At 43.1% G+C, this 15,506-nt stretch overlaps 4 protein-coding genes across 4 annotated transcripts; 1 reads left to right on the top strand and 3 right to left on the bottom strand.

The window, feature by feature from the left end:
* Window positions 1–83: 83 nt before the first annotated feature.
* On the bottom strand, window positions 84–1,126 carry LOC131288723 (protein canopy homolog 4). Its single transcript, XM_058317896.1, has 2 exons — window positions 802–1,126; window positions 84–731 (listed from the first exon to the last, which is right to left on the bottom strand). The coding sequence occupies exons 1-2, from the start codon at window positions 993–995 to the stop codon at window positions 260–262; spliced, it is 666 nt and encodes a 221-aa protein (XP_058173879.1). The 5' UTR covers window positions 996–1,126; the 3' UTR covers window positions 84–259.
* A 3,486-nt stretch (window positions 1,127–4,612) lies between these two features.
* LOC131288722 (tubulin-specific chaperone cofactor E-like protein) lies at window positions 4,613–10,630 on the top strand. The gene is made up of 8 exons (XM_058317895.1): window positions 4,613–4,753; window positions 6,752–6,881; window positions 6,947–7,184; window positions 7,290–7,476; window positions 9,245–9,307; window positions 9,402–9,501; window positions 9,603–9,922; window positions 9,990–10,630. Exons 1-8 carry the CDS (start codon window positions 4,626–4,628, stop codon window positions 10,180–10,182), a joined length of 1,359 nt encoding a protein of 452 aa, XP_058173878.1. The 5' UTR covers window positions 4,613–4,625; the 3' UTR covers window positions 10,183–10,630.
* A 1,202-nt stretch (window positions 10,631–11,832) lies between these two features.
* On the bottom strand, window positions 11,833–14,227 carry LOC131286266 (kelch-like protein 18). The gene is made up of 4 exons (XM_058315198.1): window positions 13,860–14,227; window positions 13,571–13,701; window positions 13,360–13,500; window positions 11,833–13,281 (listed from the first exon to the last, which is right to left on the bottom strand). The coding sequence occupies exons 1-4, from the start codon at window positions 14,139–14,141 to the stop codon at window positions 11,955–11,957; spliced, it is 1,881 nt and encodes a 626-aa protein (XP_058171181.1). The 5' UTR covers window positions 14,142–14,227; the 3' UTR covers window positions 11,833–11,954.
* A 576-nt stretch (window positions 14,228–14,803) lies between these two features.
* Window positions 14,804–15,439, bottom strand: LOC131288509 (uncharacterized). The gene is made up of 2 exons (XM_058317651.1): window positions 15,388–15,439; window positions 14,804–15,321 (listed from the first exon to the last, which is right to left on the bottom strand). Exons 1-2 carry the CDS (start codon window positions 15,407–15,409, stop codon window positions 14,813–14,815), a joined length of 531 nt encoding a protein of 176 aa, XP_058173634.1. The 5' UTR covers window positions 15,410–15,439; the 3' UTR covers window positions 14,804–14,812.
* Between the last annotated feature and the right edge of the window lie 67 nt (window positions 15,440–15,506).

The following is a 15,506-nucleotide window of genomic DNA, read 5'->3' as shown; positions in this document are numbered from 1 at the left end:
TAAAATAACATCAATTTAGTTCGAAAAAGAATAGCTCAACAACAAAAACAGATATGTGTTCCACACACTTGATTACATTTTAAACGATCGCTTTATTATCACATTAACCCTTACTTTTTTCGTAATTTACACGTAAATGGCAGTACTGATCGCCAACGTCATTATTTCGATGCAATGGTGTATGAATTTGTTCACAAAGCTCGGTTTGATTCGTCCGTGATTACGTGGTTATCAAACCATGCCCGGCTGGCTAACGACTTCACAGTTCCTCCTTAGCTGCTTTGGCCTTCTTGTTTTTGGTCTTCTTTTTCGCATCATCCAGCTCCTCATAGAGACACTGATGATTTTTGTTTCGCAGCACATTGTCCACGCACAGGTACTCGATCAAGGGTTTTTGATCCTGCTTTTCAAAGTACCATTTCTCGATGACATCCTCGTAGCCTTCGATCAGCGTTTCGCACTGCGTTTTCATCTGGGTGATTTCGGCCGACGGTTTGTCCCACAGCTCGTATGGGATGCCAAGGTCCACCTTAACACCCTTATCGACGAGTCCGTGCAGGGTTTGGAATGTCTGCGACATCCCTTTGGCGAAACGGGTACTGTCCTTGCGCTCCTTGTGAATGTTGTACTGCAGGATTCGCTCGCACACGTTCTCCAATGTTTCCAGCAAACGAAGCTCACTGCGCCGGTACTCGGTGCGCTTTTTGGGCTTCACATCGTCCACGGAGTACCTGGCATTAGAATGGTCGTTAAAATGATTGCAATTGAACACACAGGATAAGAAAAGTGTAGGAAAATTACCCGAGCTCTATGACGTCGTGTGATTTGCCGGTTTCGGTGAGCCGGGCTTGCAGTTCCGTAGCGAGTATTTTGCACGCTTCGCAGCGATCAGCATACTTTACGCCTTCTTCCTCTTCCGGTCCGCCGTAGATAGGGGATGTAGCGATAAAAATTAAAACCAATAACGCTTGCAACATGCTTCCGACGATCGCCATATGAGCTGCTTTCTTTTTAGAACAGGCTTCGTCACAGGATCCTTCTACTCCAGTCTTATCAGTCTTGTTACTACCAAGCAGACACCTTTTGAACTAGAGAAAGGTCAGCGAAATGCACTCACCGCTTCGAGATTCGATTATCAACTAAACACAAACACCGCAAAGTTGTAAAAATGTTACTTTCAAACCTTCTTTGTAAACTCGAGCTCTGAATCATGTTTTGTTTTCGATATGCTGTCAAACTCGGATTCGAAATTCGAAAAAATATCAAGGATTGATCAATAGTAGGAAACGTAAAGCATGTTTTTTATGCTTTATTCATAAAAAAAATAATAAACAGAATGAAAAAGTTAAGTGTATTTCGCTTCCTAGCTTAACTGAAATAGATAAAATGCAGATCAACTTTGTTGTAGTTAAATTTCGATTTGCGCAATCTGAAATACAACCTGCCTTCATTTCCTTGGTTGGTGTAACATGAAGGATTCCTAAAAACATGAAGGCGCAGGTAGTTGTGATGACTCAAAATAAACCAGTATTGAATTACTGCTCGGCACGGTAGGACCGTGCTGCTCAAGTTTCGCGATGCTTTGTCGCTGGTGCGTTCTTTCTTAGGAATAGCTAAAGATGTAGTGCGCAATACGGTCTGAGAGTTGAATAAAAGGAATACGAAGCCCTTGGAATATCTTCCATTGTAACGAACTCTTTCCAAGTGAAAACAATACTGTTTGTTTAATGCCGAATGTGAAACGCTCACCAAATCACACACCTCTTCTAATGTGCCAAAAGGGAAAGTCCAGAACGGGTCGAGCGGAAAATGCTACCAGTGGAAGTGGAAAAACGCAACGGGTGAACGAAAAATTAACAGCTTGACATTGAACGCAGTAGTAGTTGCTTAGTTTCGTTGTTTATTTTTGGCTTGCCTCAATCAAACACACACCGCTCGTCGCAAAAGAAAAAAAAAGTGGAAAAAAATAGTTTTCGGTTTGCTGGTCCGGTTTCGTCTCGTAGGGCAGGCGGGATCTATTTCGTCTCGTAGTAAAGTGTCCGCTATCTTGTTGTGTCCAATCCGCGATGACCCTTTGAATGACGTACGAAGAAGTGTGAAATACGCGACGGTTCAAAATTGCTTGTCAGTTAAAATTGGAATGTGTTAGATTATAGTTGCGAAACAATCAGCAGCCTTCGAGAGGAGCGAAACATAATCTCAAAATTCTAGTGATTATATTAGAAACCGACTGGGATTGTTCTACATCCACATCCACCAACTAGTTTGGTCCAATCTAGGACGCAAGGATATAAAGGTAAGCATCCAACAAAGCCTACTTTATTCGACAAGAAACAGATTCTAACCACACCGTCCGTATCGAAGATACCTTCGTTTCGCGAAAGGCTTCTGGAAAGCGTCTCTAACATGGGGGGAAGGTTGTAACGTTGAGGTCTTTCGACGGTCGGTGGTTGCAACAATATGATTGCGCCGTACCGACCCGACCGTCTCTTTGTTACGTGATTCACCTTCGCGAATACAAGAAGTGGTATTTCGTCAGCACGGCAAGAGGACACGAGCTGCACACCGGGCGTGTGGTGGGAGCATGGCGCTGCAGACGCGCGGTTCAGAGACGCTCCAACGCTCTAGATGCCCCCAGCTGAAGGAGTAAACACGAATAGAAATAAAATTGAAATGGAGAGGCACGTTATACGTGCGGAGACTGTGCAGTGATCGGTCAACGCGCGGTTTGCTGTCTGTGGTTCGAAAGGGCGATTCGCGTTTGGCCCCAACGCCTCCTCCCACCTAGCGCCAGCTTGTACCTGTGTGTGCGAGCATGCCTGCAAACATACAAACACCACAAACAGCTGATCCGCGTGCATCGAAACCTCCGCACGTGCATCCTTCCCCCTTGCTTCACGCACGTTTAACTAGCGGACAGTGATGTACCGTTGGGAATGTGGTTTCCTTTTAAGTTTTTATTCTAGCCGACGATTTCTTCGTATCTCCAGAATTTTCCAAATTTATCAAACATCATTTTTATCAAATTTACTATTTCAAATATTACTATTGCTTTACTGTTTATTAGTTAACAAACTTCAACAAATCAGCACAGCAAATCTTAAAATCGAAATTTGATATAATGTTTGTATATAAATCGTTGATAAGATCTTGAAATCTTTGGAATTTAATTTTCTTTTGTTGTTTCTTTTGTTTTCGACGGAAGACAAATGTGTTTTCTCGTTTAAAACACGTTTTTTCCAACGTTTCTCCTTCGACTAGTTGTATTCTGGGACATCAAACTTACAGAATCAATTTTAGCCTTTCTGCTAGTTGAAACTTATCCTATGTTCCGGGGCTCCTTTATATTATTCTTTGTTCACCAATAACATGGCGTGAATGGGTTGCATACGATATAAAATACTTACTAAACTTAAAAAAAACAAATTCAAAATCTTAGAATGGAAGTTACATTTTGTTAAAGAATTTGAAAAGAACTTGCCCCAGAAGTGAGATAAAACAGATACATTTTTTTCAAAGCGAAGTAATTTTGAGAATAATTCTTAGTACAACATGCAACAAAAATTTCAAAAATAATAAATGCTTTCAAAAAAATTGTTTTAAGTAAAATGATTTTTAAATATTGGGGTGGTGTTATGCAAGGGTGATGTTATACCCGCGGAAATACGGCTTTCCTCCATGAAGTTTATTTTCAAAAACCCGATTTGATGCATCACTGCACGTGGACCGAGTAGAACTGCACACCGTTTCGCGTGCAACAAATCAGCTTGTGTGTGTGTTTGCACGGGCTGCTGCGATGCGAGCTGTTAGTACTATAGTAGTAGTACACCGTGGTTTGCACATGACGGCGTGTTGTTGTTATTGCTCCGTTTGTTTCGTGTCGTGTCGCGGATCTCTTTGAACGCTACTATTATTGTTATTCCTCGCGCGTTCCGCGACCTTCCCTCCCGCTCGCCGTTGCTCCTGCGTTTTTGCCAAGTGCTGGCCTACTCTCCGACGGGCCCCACTATTGTATAATGGCTTTAAATAGTAAATAAGCGCACGCGTTACAACTTGCGGATACAAATTGGTAACGGTGTGCGAGAGCAAAATGGGGGAAAAAAACGCAGAGCAAACAAAAGAAGGGAAAAACTAGAGATACGGTGGAAAAGAAACGAAACACAACGGTTGGCCACAGATCGCGAACGGTGAAATCGATTTCGAGAAGGAAAGTGGCTCGCGCTCGCGTTCACTGTAATAGAACGTAAACAAAGGCTGGCGAGTCGGCTGGCTGCGCGCTGGAAAATTCACTGAAAAGCGGTGGTTCAAATCGTGACGATTTATTGTTCCACCACTTTGCGTTTCCTGTGTTCTTTCATCGACGAACCATGATTTATGATTTCTCCCTCCTCCCCACGATCGCGCGGTCCGTTTGTGTAATCGTCTACCAACCCTGAAATTAACCGGTTTACTCTTATTTTCTCTCCCCAAACAGACGCCATCAAAGTTGCCCCGTTCTAGCTGGAGCTGGAGCTGATCGGGAAGCTGACATTTGCGAACCCACGCGAATTGTGCTGATTGTGAAATTGTGAAAATTCATTCAATTCACCTCTCCACCCGTCCCAAGCGGAACAAACGCCATCAGAATGCCAACCTTGCTGGAAGCGCTGGAAGAGAAGTACGGCCTAGAGCCGGACGAGAAAGAGGAGCACGAGAAGGAGGAGGAAGCGGTGCTGGTGTCCATCTTTGTGCCGAAGCTACCCCCTAGACAAAGGTAGGTATCGGACCCACCGGGTTCCTAAGCCCATGGTCCAACCACGTAACGTACATAAACGCATCGGAGTGATTCATTTGGAGGTCAATGGTAATGGGTCGATAAAGCTAGTGGTACTTCTAGTTAGATTGATGGCATTAGATTGTAGGGAAAGGTTGTGAAATGTAGTTCGTACCATGAAGTGATTAATATGATTGCTTTCGCCGAAAAGCTTCGTCGATCATGTTTTGGACTGTATGGGGTCAAATAATTCTTGCTTATGTCTTGCTACAGTCGACATCTTCGGGTTCAGTTTTACAATAATGGAGAATACTGTACTGTACGTAAACCATCACGAAATAATAAAAGGATAGAACAGTATATTGAATCAGAGTCGAGGAGTAACGGAAGAAAAATGTTTAATAATAAATCAACAGGAAGCAAGTATGTTTTGTATATCAAGTTTAGGACTAAAAGAATGCACTGAAAAACTTAAACAGATTCATCTATCTGATATTTAGAGATTTTTTAAAATATCCTATTAGATGTTGCCATATATTTAACACTAGAACTACCGAGATTTTTACGCTTGAAACTTTAACGCAAATTATGTTCATTATTTAAAAGAAAATTTGGTTTTTGAATACTTTTAAATTAACATTCATTCAACATTAACAAAATGTGTGAAATTCATGCATTAACATTTGGTCGAATAGATCAACCTTACGAAATAAATGTGATTGAAAAAGTACCTGATCAGTCAAAAAATGACTGCGAAATTGCGAAGGAGAACCTTTGTTGATCTAATGGATATTTACTGAATTATAAACTAAACCTAAGTTTAGCATGTATATCAAAGATGCACCATGTGCAATAAAGTTGCAGTCTTTCAACAAATGGCATAAGAAGCGATTTAACCCTTCTTTGCATAATTTTTGCTATTTTTTTAAAATAAATCAGGGTGATGTAATTAATGCTCTAGATTAAAGGAAAAATATTTAAAAAAATCCTAATCCTAATTTTTGACTGTTTTTGAAATGTTTCCAGCAACAACAAATTTGCAGTACAAGAGTTTTGAGTACCTTTTTTTGTTGACTAGATATTATGATTGAAATTTCCCTCACCATGCAAAGAAGGGTTAAGAAGAAAAGCAAAGGACATCGAAAGACGAACAATGGAGCCAGAGGATTTTGTTGGCGATTCAACATGTTTTGTTCGATATGGAATGCTGCCAAAACAGGGATTTTCATTTTTTTTTCTGTTAAGGTTACAACGTGTGGAACAGATTGCACATTTCAAACAAGTTCATGAATTAAAAAAACTAAATGGAATTCAAAATCCTTTGTCTCTTTATGTCTCTTCATGGAGGAAACAGCACACAGTATCGAATATTGATAGTTTTAGTCAATGATTTCGAAGAGGTTTTTACAGTAATGGTTTTCCTATTCATTGATTGTGAAGTAAAATGCACTTTTTAGAAAAATATACTGGTTTATCCTTAAAGGCGTATTTTAATAGATATTCAAAAGCTTCATAAACTAAGTATACAATTAAGTATTACAATTAATGTGCAGTTTGTAATTCGAAAGCATTGAAAAACAAAAAGAAACATTTTGCATTCCCTATTCATTAGTCGGAATAGGGTTTATTAAATTTGTTATTTCTGATGGCCCGATTGAATCTCATTAGTAGAAAAACTTTTCCATTTGATCTTGATCCAATCACGAGAGGTCTCTCAGAAGCGTGTCACGACTTTACCGCCAACCTAATGATAATGATCTGACACATTAATTACCCACCCCCCCTTCCAACTCGGTTAGTCGGGGTGCACAAGTAATCCCTTACGCCCACCGGATGCACACCGCTCGGTCGTCGAATGACGACTGAGCACTAAATGCCCATTTTTGCACGCACGCCCGAAGCGACACAATGATTTCTTTGTGTGGAACTGACTACTGCAAGTCCGATGCATGGTACGCGGATGGTTAGTGTAATGGAACTTTGTTTTTCTTCCCCCAGCACCCCCCAGCTGCTGGTGCTGAATGACTGCAATATCGATCGCGCCGGCGAACCGGAAGACCTGAAGAAGAAGTGTCGCATCGTGAAGGAGCTAGATTTGGCGCAAAACAAGCTCAACAACTGGAATGAAGTGAGTTTCCGAGTGAGCCTTTTTGAAGGAAAGTACGGATGGTAATGGGTGTATTTTCTTTGTAGGTTTTCGTCATTCTATCGCACATGCCGCGAGTTGAGTTTGTCAACCTGAGCCTTAACCATCTGACCGGCCCGATCCAGGAGCCACCGGTCACCAAGATGGACAATCTGCGCAATCTGGTGCTGAACAACACCAAGCTGGGTTGGTGCAGCGTTGAGACACTATTGCGTCTGCTGCCCGCCCTCGAGGAGCTTCATCTCAGCTTGAACGAGTACACGCACGTACTGATCGACACGATTGATCCCACAGCTACCGCCGGCTCCTCCAGTAGCCCCGTCACTGCCCCATCCGACGTCCCTGCTTCAACTAGTCACACCAAGCAGGAGGAGGACGACGGTACGGAACAGCAACAACCCGCCAGCGGAGCCACTGCCACCGCCAACGAACCGCCGCCATATCAAACCGCTCCACACGACGGCGTCCGGAAGCTTCACCTGACGGGAAACTACATCTCGGAGTGGGCCGAAATCTGTCGCATTGGGCGCGTTTTCCCCCAGCTTGAATCGCTCGTGCTGGCAGATTGTCCTTTGAGGTGAGTCACAGATTTTCGTTGGCGTCCAACTCAACAACACCTAACTACATTAAAACGGAAAGGGTAACATTCAATGTCATGCTTGCTGACACTCGCTGATTTGATAAGGCGGTCGTGCGATAAGGCGCCATCAGTCTGTTTCTTTCGTTGTATGATGGGGTGTTGAAGAGATGAACTTGAATTGCTTTTAACGATGATTGACTAGTTTAGTTTGTGGTAAAGCTTGCACTTTTATTTCATTTTTTTTTAAATTTGACCCTTAGTGGGATGATGTACTGATGTGCAAACTTAAAATGATGGCATGATGGCCTATCATTTATGAGTTTAAAATGTATAGTTATAATAGAATGTTATTACTATACAGCTGTAAAGATTTTGATTCGTAGCATTTTTTCAATTGTTTGTATTGTGTTTTCATTTTGTTTGCATAACTGCGAGTAATGGAGAGTTTAAATAATCGACATATTGAATAAAGGGATAAAATCCCTTTATCAATCCCTAAATCCAGCCCGATAATATTGTTAACGTAAATATAAATATGATTGTAAATTATTTTTTTAATTTTCCTATATCGCATTGCATTCAGATCAATCTTTGCTTCCTGTGGCACCAGTAAAATACTGTTGCTTTTTTTATTACTATTGTTGGAAACAGTTCGGACCCATAACTTCGAACTCGCTCCAACAGCACCTGTCAGACGAAAAGGGAACGATACTAGCGTTAGAAAACCGATAAAAGAAGTGGAAAAGCGGGAAAGCTCTGACTCTTGTACAAGCACAACCAACGGGAATAAAGAGTAAATTTTTGGCTTTTCTTTGCCACAATAGAAATTCCTAAGAATTCTTTTAATTCCCGCGAAGTAGCAAGTGTTTGCAACAACTATACTTACACTTTTCCTTACTACAGTGTTGAAGGTGATGATGGATTTCCCATGTAAATTGTGCAAGAACATTTCGCATAGTGTTAAAATTGTGTTGAAATGAATATCTGGACATGTTGAACATTACAAAACTGTGTTTGTTCAGGCGAGGTTGGTAAAACAAAAAAAATGCGTATGGATCTTTTAAGCTAAACGGCACAATAAAAATTACAATTCCACCCCCTGCGGGTAGACCATAAAAGCGCAATAATGATAGTAATAATCGGTCAAAAAATCAAAATTCACCTTTTCCCTCCCTTTGGTTTCCCTTCGTTGAACCCCCGCGATCCCAGAGTGAGCGCCATTTGAGACAAATTTAAACGCACCAAAAAGCAGGTCAATGTGTTACGTGATGAAAAATGAGCAATTCATTGCTATTTCAATGCGACCGGCGTTTTTTTTTTATTTGCCACGCGCCTGTTCGTATCTATTCCATCGTCTTTGCCATTTTACTCCGATATTTGACATTGAAGGTGCTACCGTTTACTAAATAGTGACACACAGTGGTCGATGTTGAGTAACAGATTTGGGCGGTTGGTTTTTAAGTTGAGTGATATTTTACGGTGTGTGTAGCGGTTTCGGTTCAGTGCAACCGTCGCCGGGTCGGGTGGTATGGTTTAAGGGTCAGATGGTTTTTTATGCACAAAAAGAAAGAGGGGGAATACAATCTGATTAATGTGATTAGTCTGACCCTCGAAACGAGGTAGTTTGGATAATCCAACGGATTAGTTCCGATGTTAAACGGGACCTCTCCGATCTTTGGGGTGTTTATTTAGTTGTTTAATTAGACACTTTATTACCTCTTTTGATGCAATTTTATTTTATTCTATGACTCTTTCTTCTTTGTAGATCACTTAAGCCTTCAGATGCAGAAGATAAGGAAAATGCGGAAGAAAGTCATAAATATTTCCGGTAAGTGAAAGTTGCAACTATTGCGACCAGTAGCATATCTAATAACGGATTTTCCCAATTTGTGTACTCTAACCACACACACATACATCGATAGCAACCTAAAGCTGCTCAACCTGAGCAATGCCAAAATTGACTCCTGGGAAGATATCGATCGGTTGGCCGAATTCCCATCGCTGTCCAATGTACGGCTTCAGGTGAGCAAATAAAGGGACAGGAAGAAAAAAGCAATCCTATGCCGCTCACGTGCGACGAGTTATCAATGGTCTGTTTGTTTGGTCTTTTTTTGGTCCTGCAGTATTGGCCACTATGGGCGAGGACGGATTCAACGACGGAGCACGAGCGCCGCCAGTTGCTAATAGCGCGGCTCCCGAACATCAGTATTCTGAACGGTGGCGACACGATCGGGGCGGTCGAGCGTGAAGACTCGGAACGTTCCTTTATCCGCCACTATCTGGACAAACCGGATGCGGAACGTCCGAGACGGTACTACGAGCTGGTCGAGGTGCACGGCAAGCTGGACCCGCTCGTCAACATTGACCTGCGCCCGGAGCGGAAGGTGAAGGTTCGCTTCACCTTCGAGGACCAATCGATCGAGCGAACGGTGGACGTGAATAGGTGTGTGAAAGTGTGTCCGTTTTAAGAAAAAAGCAACGTTCGTTAAATATTTGTCTATAATTTACAGAACGGTCAGCGATCTTAAATCACGCCTCGAACGAATATTCGATGTCCCTGCTGCCCGGATGCGGCTGTACTACGTCGACCAGGACCTCCGCGATCTCGGCCTGGAGGAGATGAAGTACCCGCACAAGGTGCTCTACAGCTACAACATACGCTCCGGCGATGAGATCATCATCGAGCGGAAGGTGAAAAGCTGATAAGGGAGCCCCCGAATCGCTTACCTCGCGGTTTTTTTGTGTTTTATTTTTATTTTTATTTTATCGATACGTGCTTTTCTTTTCTGCGACCGAAAGGAGATCATCGAAGCTTGGGCCAAACTCCCAATAGGGGGAGGGAGTTATAATGTAAATGTGATAGAAACAGGGGAAACATAGTCGCCATCGCGTCACAAAAGTCTTACTACGCTAAAACAAATACGTATCCTTGCAGAGTACTGTATTTTTGTTTTTCATATATTCTTTGTTTTGTTTTTCTTTCGGTTTAACTTCATCGCTGTGGTTCTTCTTCATGTGCACCTGTTTAGCACCCCCATCCCTTCGCTTTAGGGCACACTTGAGGGGGTATGGGGATGGGATTTTACGATTTTACAATCGGGTGTCAATACGTACGGTTTTTTGTGCTATGAAGAAGGATTTGAAATAAAGGGCAGCTAATACTATGACTAATAATAAAGTAGCATTTTGCAATTAACTTATGTATGAACATGCTTATGTCCATCTTTAACCATAGGTCTGAATATTCCGAACAAGTTACCGCTTTTATGTTGTGTAAGTGTACGTGTGTGCTTGATTGTTTGGTAAGTCTAAGAGAATGCATGCTTTGTTTTTTAAATCTCTAAATGTGATAATCGCAATTTGGCCCATTTTAAACGAAAGCAACTTTTATTCGGCGCAAACTGTTAGACCAGCTCTTCGAATCTCCCTAGCAACGTGAAATGTTTCATTGGTTTTGTTGATTATTTAAAGTTCCGGAGTTTCAGGAGGCGTTGAGTATTAGTTGCTATCGTTTAAAATTGGTATTATTTAATTTCTATCTGCCTTCATAACCAACATATTTGATATATTTATAAAGATGTAATTTAATTTCCAAAGTTGGCTTTGTCGTGTTGCTAAACGAATGCAATGTAGAATGATATTTTTTCAACATAAAAAGATTTGATATAGTTTTTGGGATGAATCCCGAACTGTTCGGGTCCTCGATTTTATTTGCAATGCTTTCATTTCTACACGTGTAAAACATAAGCGAATCTTTTACGTCGTATCATATAGACATCTTACAAACAACGTCCTACTAATGTGTGATGAACGTACAGATAAAAGCGCGATCGTGCCTAGCGTGTAACATTAGCTCTGTGTTTTATAGAATAAAGATTGGTGAAAGGAACCCATACCCCTAGAGCGAACAACAACGATGAGAAAATGGGGCGAGACTTAGGCCTAGCAAATGTGTTTGGTATACTTTTTTTCCTAATAAATTTATTCGATTTCTAGATCTATATAACCGCGTAAATACATAACGTCAGCATGAGAACGAATCGACATCAAGCGATCAGGGCTTGTCTGCTATTTGCCAAATAAAAAAATGTGTTTGTTTAAATTTAAATTTGTTATGAATGTGTGAAAATTGCACGATTACCGGTGAAACAATAATTCCATCGATTGAATTATGTTCTTTTTTGTCAAATATTGCAAAGTAATACTAAAATGTGTTGAAAGGAGAAAAATGTTTTATGCTGAACATGGTACAGCTGGTCCTGGATTTCACTTCCTGTTGCACACATTGAAAGACTGTTGACGGAAACGAGATCGGAATGGAATTCACGTACCAGATACAAAAGATGTTCCGCTATTATCTTCCGTCGATGGCAAGGTTGGCTGAAATCTTAATGTTGAAAATTACAGTGTGACGAATTCCTAGGTGCAAGATGAACATCAGAGTTTTGAGTCGAAAAAGTTGGGTGGGTGCTGTTTCAATCCTGGAATGGTGTAGGTATAACGCCGCAGCCTACCCCTCCGCCATGGTGCTTCATCGGGGCGACGAACGTCCAGGTGTTGGTTTTCGGATCGTACACTTCCACCGTCGAGAGGTTCGATTCACCATCGTACCCTCCGATGGCCCACAGTTTGCCCATGTTGGCCGCCAGTGCGACCCGGCTGCGTTTCACATTCATCGGCGCGATTAGTGACCAGGTGTCCTTCACCGGATCGTACACTTCCACCGTGCGAAGGAACGAATTGCCATCGTAGCCACCGCAGGCGTACAACCGATTGCCGAGTGTGGCTACCCCGAGCCTACATCGGCGGTAAATCATCGGACGCACCTTTGTCCACGTATCGAGGAAGGGATCGTACCGCTCGACCGTGTCAAAGATCGACAGTCCATCGTGCCCTCCGAGGGCATACACGAACGTACCGAGGGCGGCCACACCGCCCGCCGAACGATACTTCATCATCGGCGCTACCGTGCTCCAGCTGTCCGTCCGTGGACAGTATCGTTCGACCGTGCTGAGACTGGTCACACCGTCGTACCCACCGCACACGTACACGTAGTCCTCTAGGGCGGCCACACCGACCGCACTGCGCTTGCACTGCATCGGCATTCCCTGAGACCATCGGTGCTGCCGAGGGTCGTAGATTTCCACCGTCGACAACCGTTCGGTTCCATTAAATCCACCGAAAGCGTACAGCTTCCCGTTGGTAACGGCCACTCCGACCCGTGACCGCAGCATCGTCATCGCTTCGCCCATACTCCACTCCTTGCTGGTTGGATTGTAGATCTCCACCGTGCTCACGGATTCCCCGTTTTTCGTCAGTCCACCGACGGCAAAAATTAACCCCACGACAAAATCGAAACACCGTGGACGGGTACGCGTCGTCGACACGAGGGCCCTCCGTTCCGGCATCAGGTGAAAGTCGCGCGCCTCATCCAACAGATCGCGACACTTGTGTGACGTTTTAATCAGCTCTTCCGTGGCAACATTGTCGGCGAGAAACTGGGGCGAGAGCAGTGGCAGCCGGATGTTGGCTAGTATGAGCGGCAGGTACTCGGAGCGGGTGTCCTGGTCGTGCTTTACCCAGCGCATACACGCCTCGAAGATGCACTCTTCGCTCTTGACGTTCAGCTCGTCCCGGCTGATCACCTCGATCAGCTCGCTGTTGCTGAGGGCGACGAACTCGTCCCCATTCGCCACCTTCGAGAAGTGCTGGTGGATGTACCGATCGGCGGACACGATTAGCTTCGAGCAACCGAGCGTATCGGCAAACTGTCGTATGCCCAGCACGTTCTGAGGGTGGAACCTAGGGGATGGTGGGAAAAAAGAACAGTAAAACAAATTAGAAGCCACATCACTCCCATGCCCAGCTGAGGATACTCACTTGCGCTTCAGAAACTTCGCACACGCGTCCCGTACTTCGTTCAGCTGGAGAAACGATGCGCCCACCATAAGACTTTGCACATTTTGGGTATCGATTTTGACTAGTCCACTGTACGCAAAGTTTATCAAACTCTCTAGCGCCCTGGAATGATGTCAGGCAGAGAAATATTGTTAATCTTTTACGGAAGAAGATTTCGAATTTTCCTACATACAGTGGTTCGATTTCCTTCATGGTAATTTCTTTGATTCTACTCTCGGCCATATTGTGGGTAAACATTGCGTAGAAATACGGGATGGTAGCTGCAAGCACGATGCGGTGCGCTGAAAAGGAGTGAGAATCAACCTGGCCGGTAGCATCGGTGGAGAAAAATGTAAAAGTATTTTAGAAAAAAAGTTAGATCTCAATGAATGTATGATAATCAATCCCCATGGGGGAATTTCTTCCAGTATGGCGCTTTCGCCTACTCAGTCAGATGGCATCCAGATGGGAGGTAAACAAACCTTCAGCGTAACGTCGCACATCTTTCCCATTCGTCGGATTTCTTTCATCTTAGGAAAACTGTTCGCAAACAGCCCCTCCTGCCGGAAGTACATGTACGAGTTGTCCTCCGTTTCCGACAGTTCCGCTGGCTGCATCTCGATCGTTTTGGTGCCCGAGGGCCCACCGGGTGACCCTCCATTGCCACCGAATGCTCCCGTCGCGGGTTTCTGCGTACCGTCGCATCGGTGCACCGTTCCGAGGAGTTTGCCAAACTCTTCCGGGCCCGTTGGTGATGAAGACATGTTTTTACATTGAAAAATGTGCACCACAAACCGACGAAATGGGACTATTTTCTTTTACACGAAATCACAACAACTAACTGGTCGGGTTGATGTTTTCGAAACCGAAAATCTATCTACAGCAACCAGGTGTTGTCATTTGGGTGTAGTTTGAAAGATGGAATACTTGACAGTTAGGCAAATAAACAACAACCCCTTCAAACCACTTAAAATTATTCTTTCTCAAGGGTCCTATTGATAACGGTTTAAGTTTTAATGCATTTTAAATAAAGTACAGGCATAATCCGACCAAATCGGTAGGTTTACTACTGTACTCCAGAACTCAAGTCTTCGCGAGGAAATCGCGACCATTTGGCAGGAGTCTTTGAAATGCCCTGTGAAGTACATCCGTCTATGTCCTTTTGCTAAGGCTTTTTGTGGAACATGGTTCAAATGTTCGCTTTCTGGTGCCGCCGTATGGTTAGGGTTCATCCCACACGAGAGATTATTTTATTCACGTAAGCGGATGGAAGATAGCGTTGAACCATTAAAGACGACAGATGAGTTGAGACACTCGAACAAAAAAGTACGGTGGAAAATCATTTATTTTAATTTAAAAATAATCAGTAACATAATATCGATCTCGAAGAAAATGAACCAATGTATTGCCTTTCCTTACATTCGCATCAATTCAATCAATTCTCATCACTTTGGGTGTTGTTTAGCTTTCTGGTCAAATTAAAGCTCGCATATCTTAATTTTAAAATGAAAAAATCGGCTACCGTACGCTCGTCTACAATGGATAGGACTGTCGTGCCTATTTTTTTAAACAAATCTATTATAGCCCTTTGCCGCGACATGGCGAGTTTCACACCCTTCGTCCCTCGTCCCGTCCACGATATGCAACACATAACCTCCGGCGTGAACAGTGCCTTCAAAGCCTTTGACATCCTTTTTCTGCTATCGGCCACGAGTATATGCGCTTGCAGCCAATTGAGGACATCTTTGAAGAACTCCTCGTTTTCTCCCAGCTGCTGGTTGAATTCTTCAATCCCTTGAGCGCTGTCAATTTGTACAAATTCGAAGGCTTCCAATTGATTACTACCCGTAGGTGGAGTAACGACCGCCTTGAAGACTGATCCTATCGATGCTTCGATCGTAGTGAGTCGGCTGAGTAAAGGTTTGATGGCTTCTTTTACAGCTTCTTTAAACACGAAAACACGCAGAACATTAAAATGTTTTACTTCAAACCGATTCTCGGCATACTTACCATTTACCGTTTCTCGGAGCATTTGTTTGGTTATAAGTATTGCGGTGTTATCGGGTTCTATAAAACAAGCGAAAGATTAGCAAGATGACGCAGGTTCTACGATCAATGAATGTTCTCAC

This window comes from Anopheles ziemanni, chromosome 3, assembly GCF_943734765.1.
Source record: "Anopheles ziemanni chromosome 3, idAnoZiCoDA_A2_x.2, whole genome shotgun sequence".
NCBI classification, from domain to species: Eukaryota; Metazoa; Arthropoda; class Insecta; order Diptera; family Culicidae; genus Anopheles; species Anopheles ziemanni.
Note: the sequence above shows the minus strand (reverse complement) of the source record. Positions and strands in the feature narration are given on the sequence as shown.

Bases quoted from the DNA above. Each gene is read 5' to 3' on its own strand.
- LOC131288723 (XM_058317896.1), bottom strand. From the start codon at position 995: ATGGCGATCGTCGGAAGCATGTTGCAAGCGTTATTGGTTTTAATTTTT. The intron at 732-801 runs GTAATTTTCCTA...TTCTAATGCCAG, and splicing joins CACGACGTCATAGAGCTCGG to GTACTCCGTGGACGATGTGA.
- LOC131288722 (XM_058317895.1), top strand. From the start codon at position 4,626: ATGCCAACCTTGCTGGAAGCGCTGGAAGAGAAGTACGGCCTAGAGCCG. The intron at 7,185-7,289 runs ATCCCACAGCTA...ACGGTACGGAAC, and splicing joins CGTACTGATCGACACGATTG to AGCAACAACCCGCCAGCGGA. The intron at 9,502-9,602 runs GTGAGCAAATAA...TTGGTCCTGCAG, and splicing joins TGTCCAATGTACGGCTTCAG to TATTGGCCACTATGGGCGAG.
- LOC131286266 (XM_058315198.1), bottom strand. From the start codon at position 14,141: ATGTCTTCATCACCAACGGGCCCGGAAGAGTTTGGCAAACTCCTCGGA. The intron at 13,702-13,859 runs GTTTGTTTACCT...GCTACCGGCCAG, and splicing joins TGTGCGACGTTACGCTGAAG to GTTGATTCTCACTCCTTTTC. The intron at 13,501-13,570 runs GTATGTAGGAAA...ACATCATTCCAG, and splicing joins ATGAAGGAAATCGAACCACT to GGCGCTAGAGAGTTTGATAA.
- LOC131288509 (XM_058317651.1), bottom strand. From the start codon at position 15,409: ATGCTCCGAGAAACGGTAAATG. The intron at 15,322-15,387 runs GTAAGTATGCCG...TCGTGTTTAAAG, and splicing joins GCTCCGAGAAACGGTAAATG to AAGCTGTAAAAGAAGCCATC.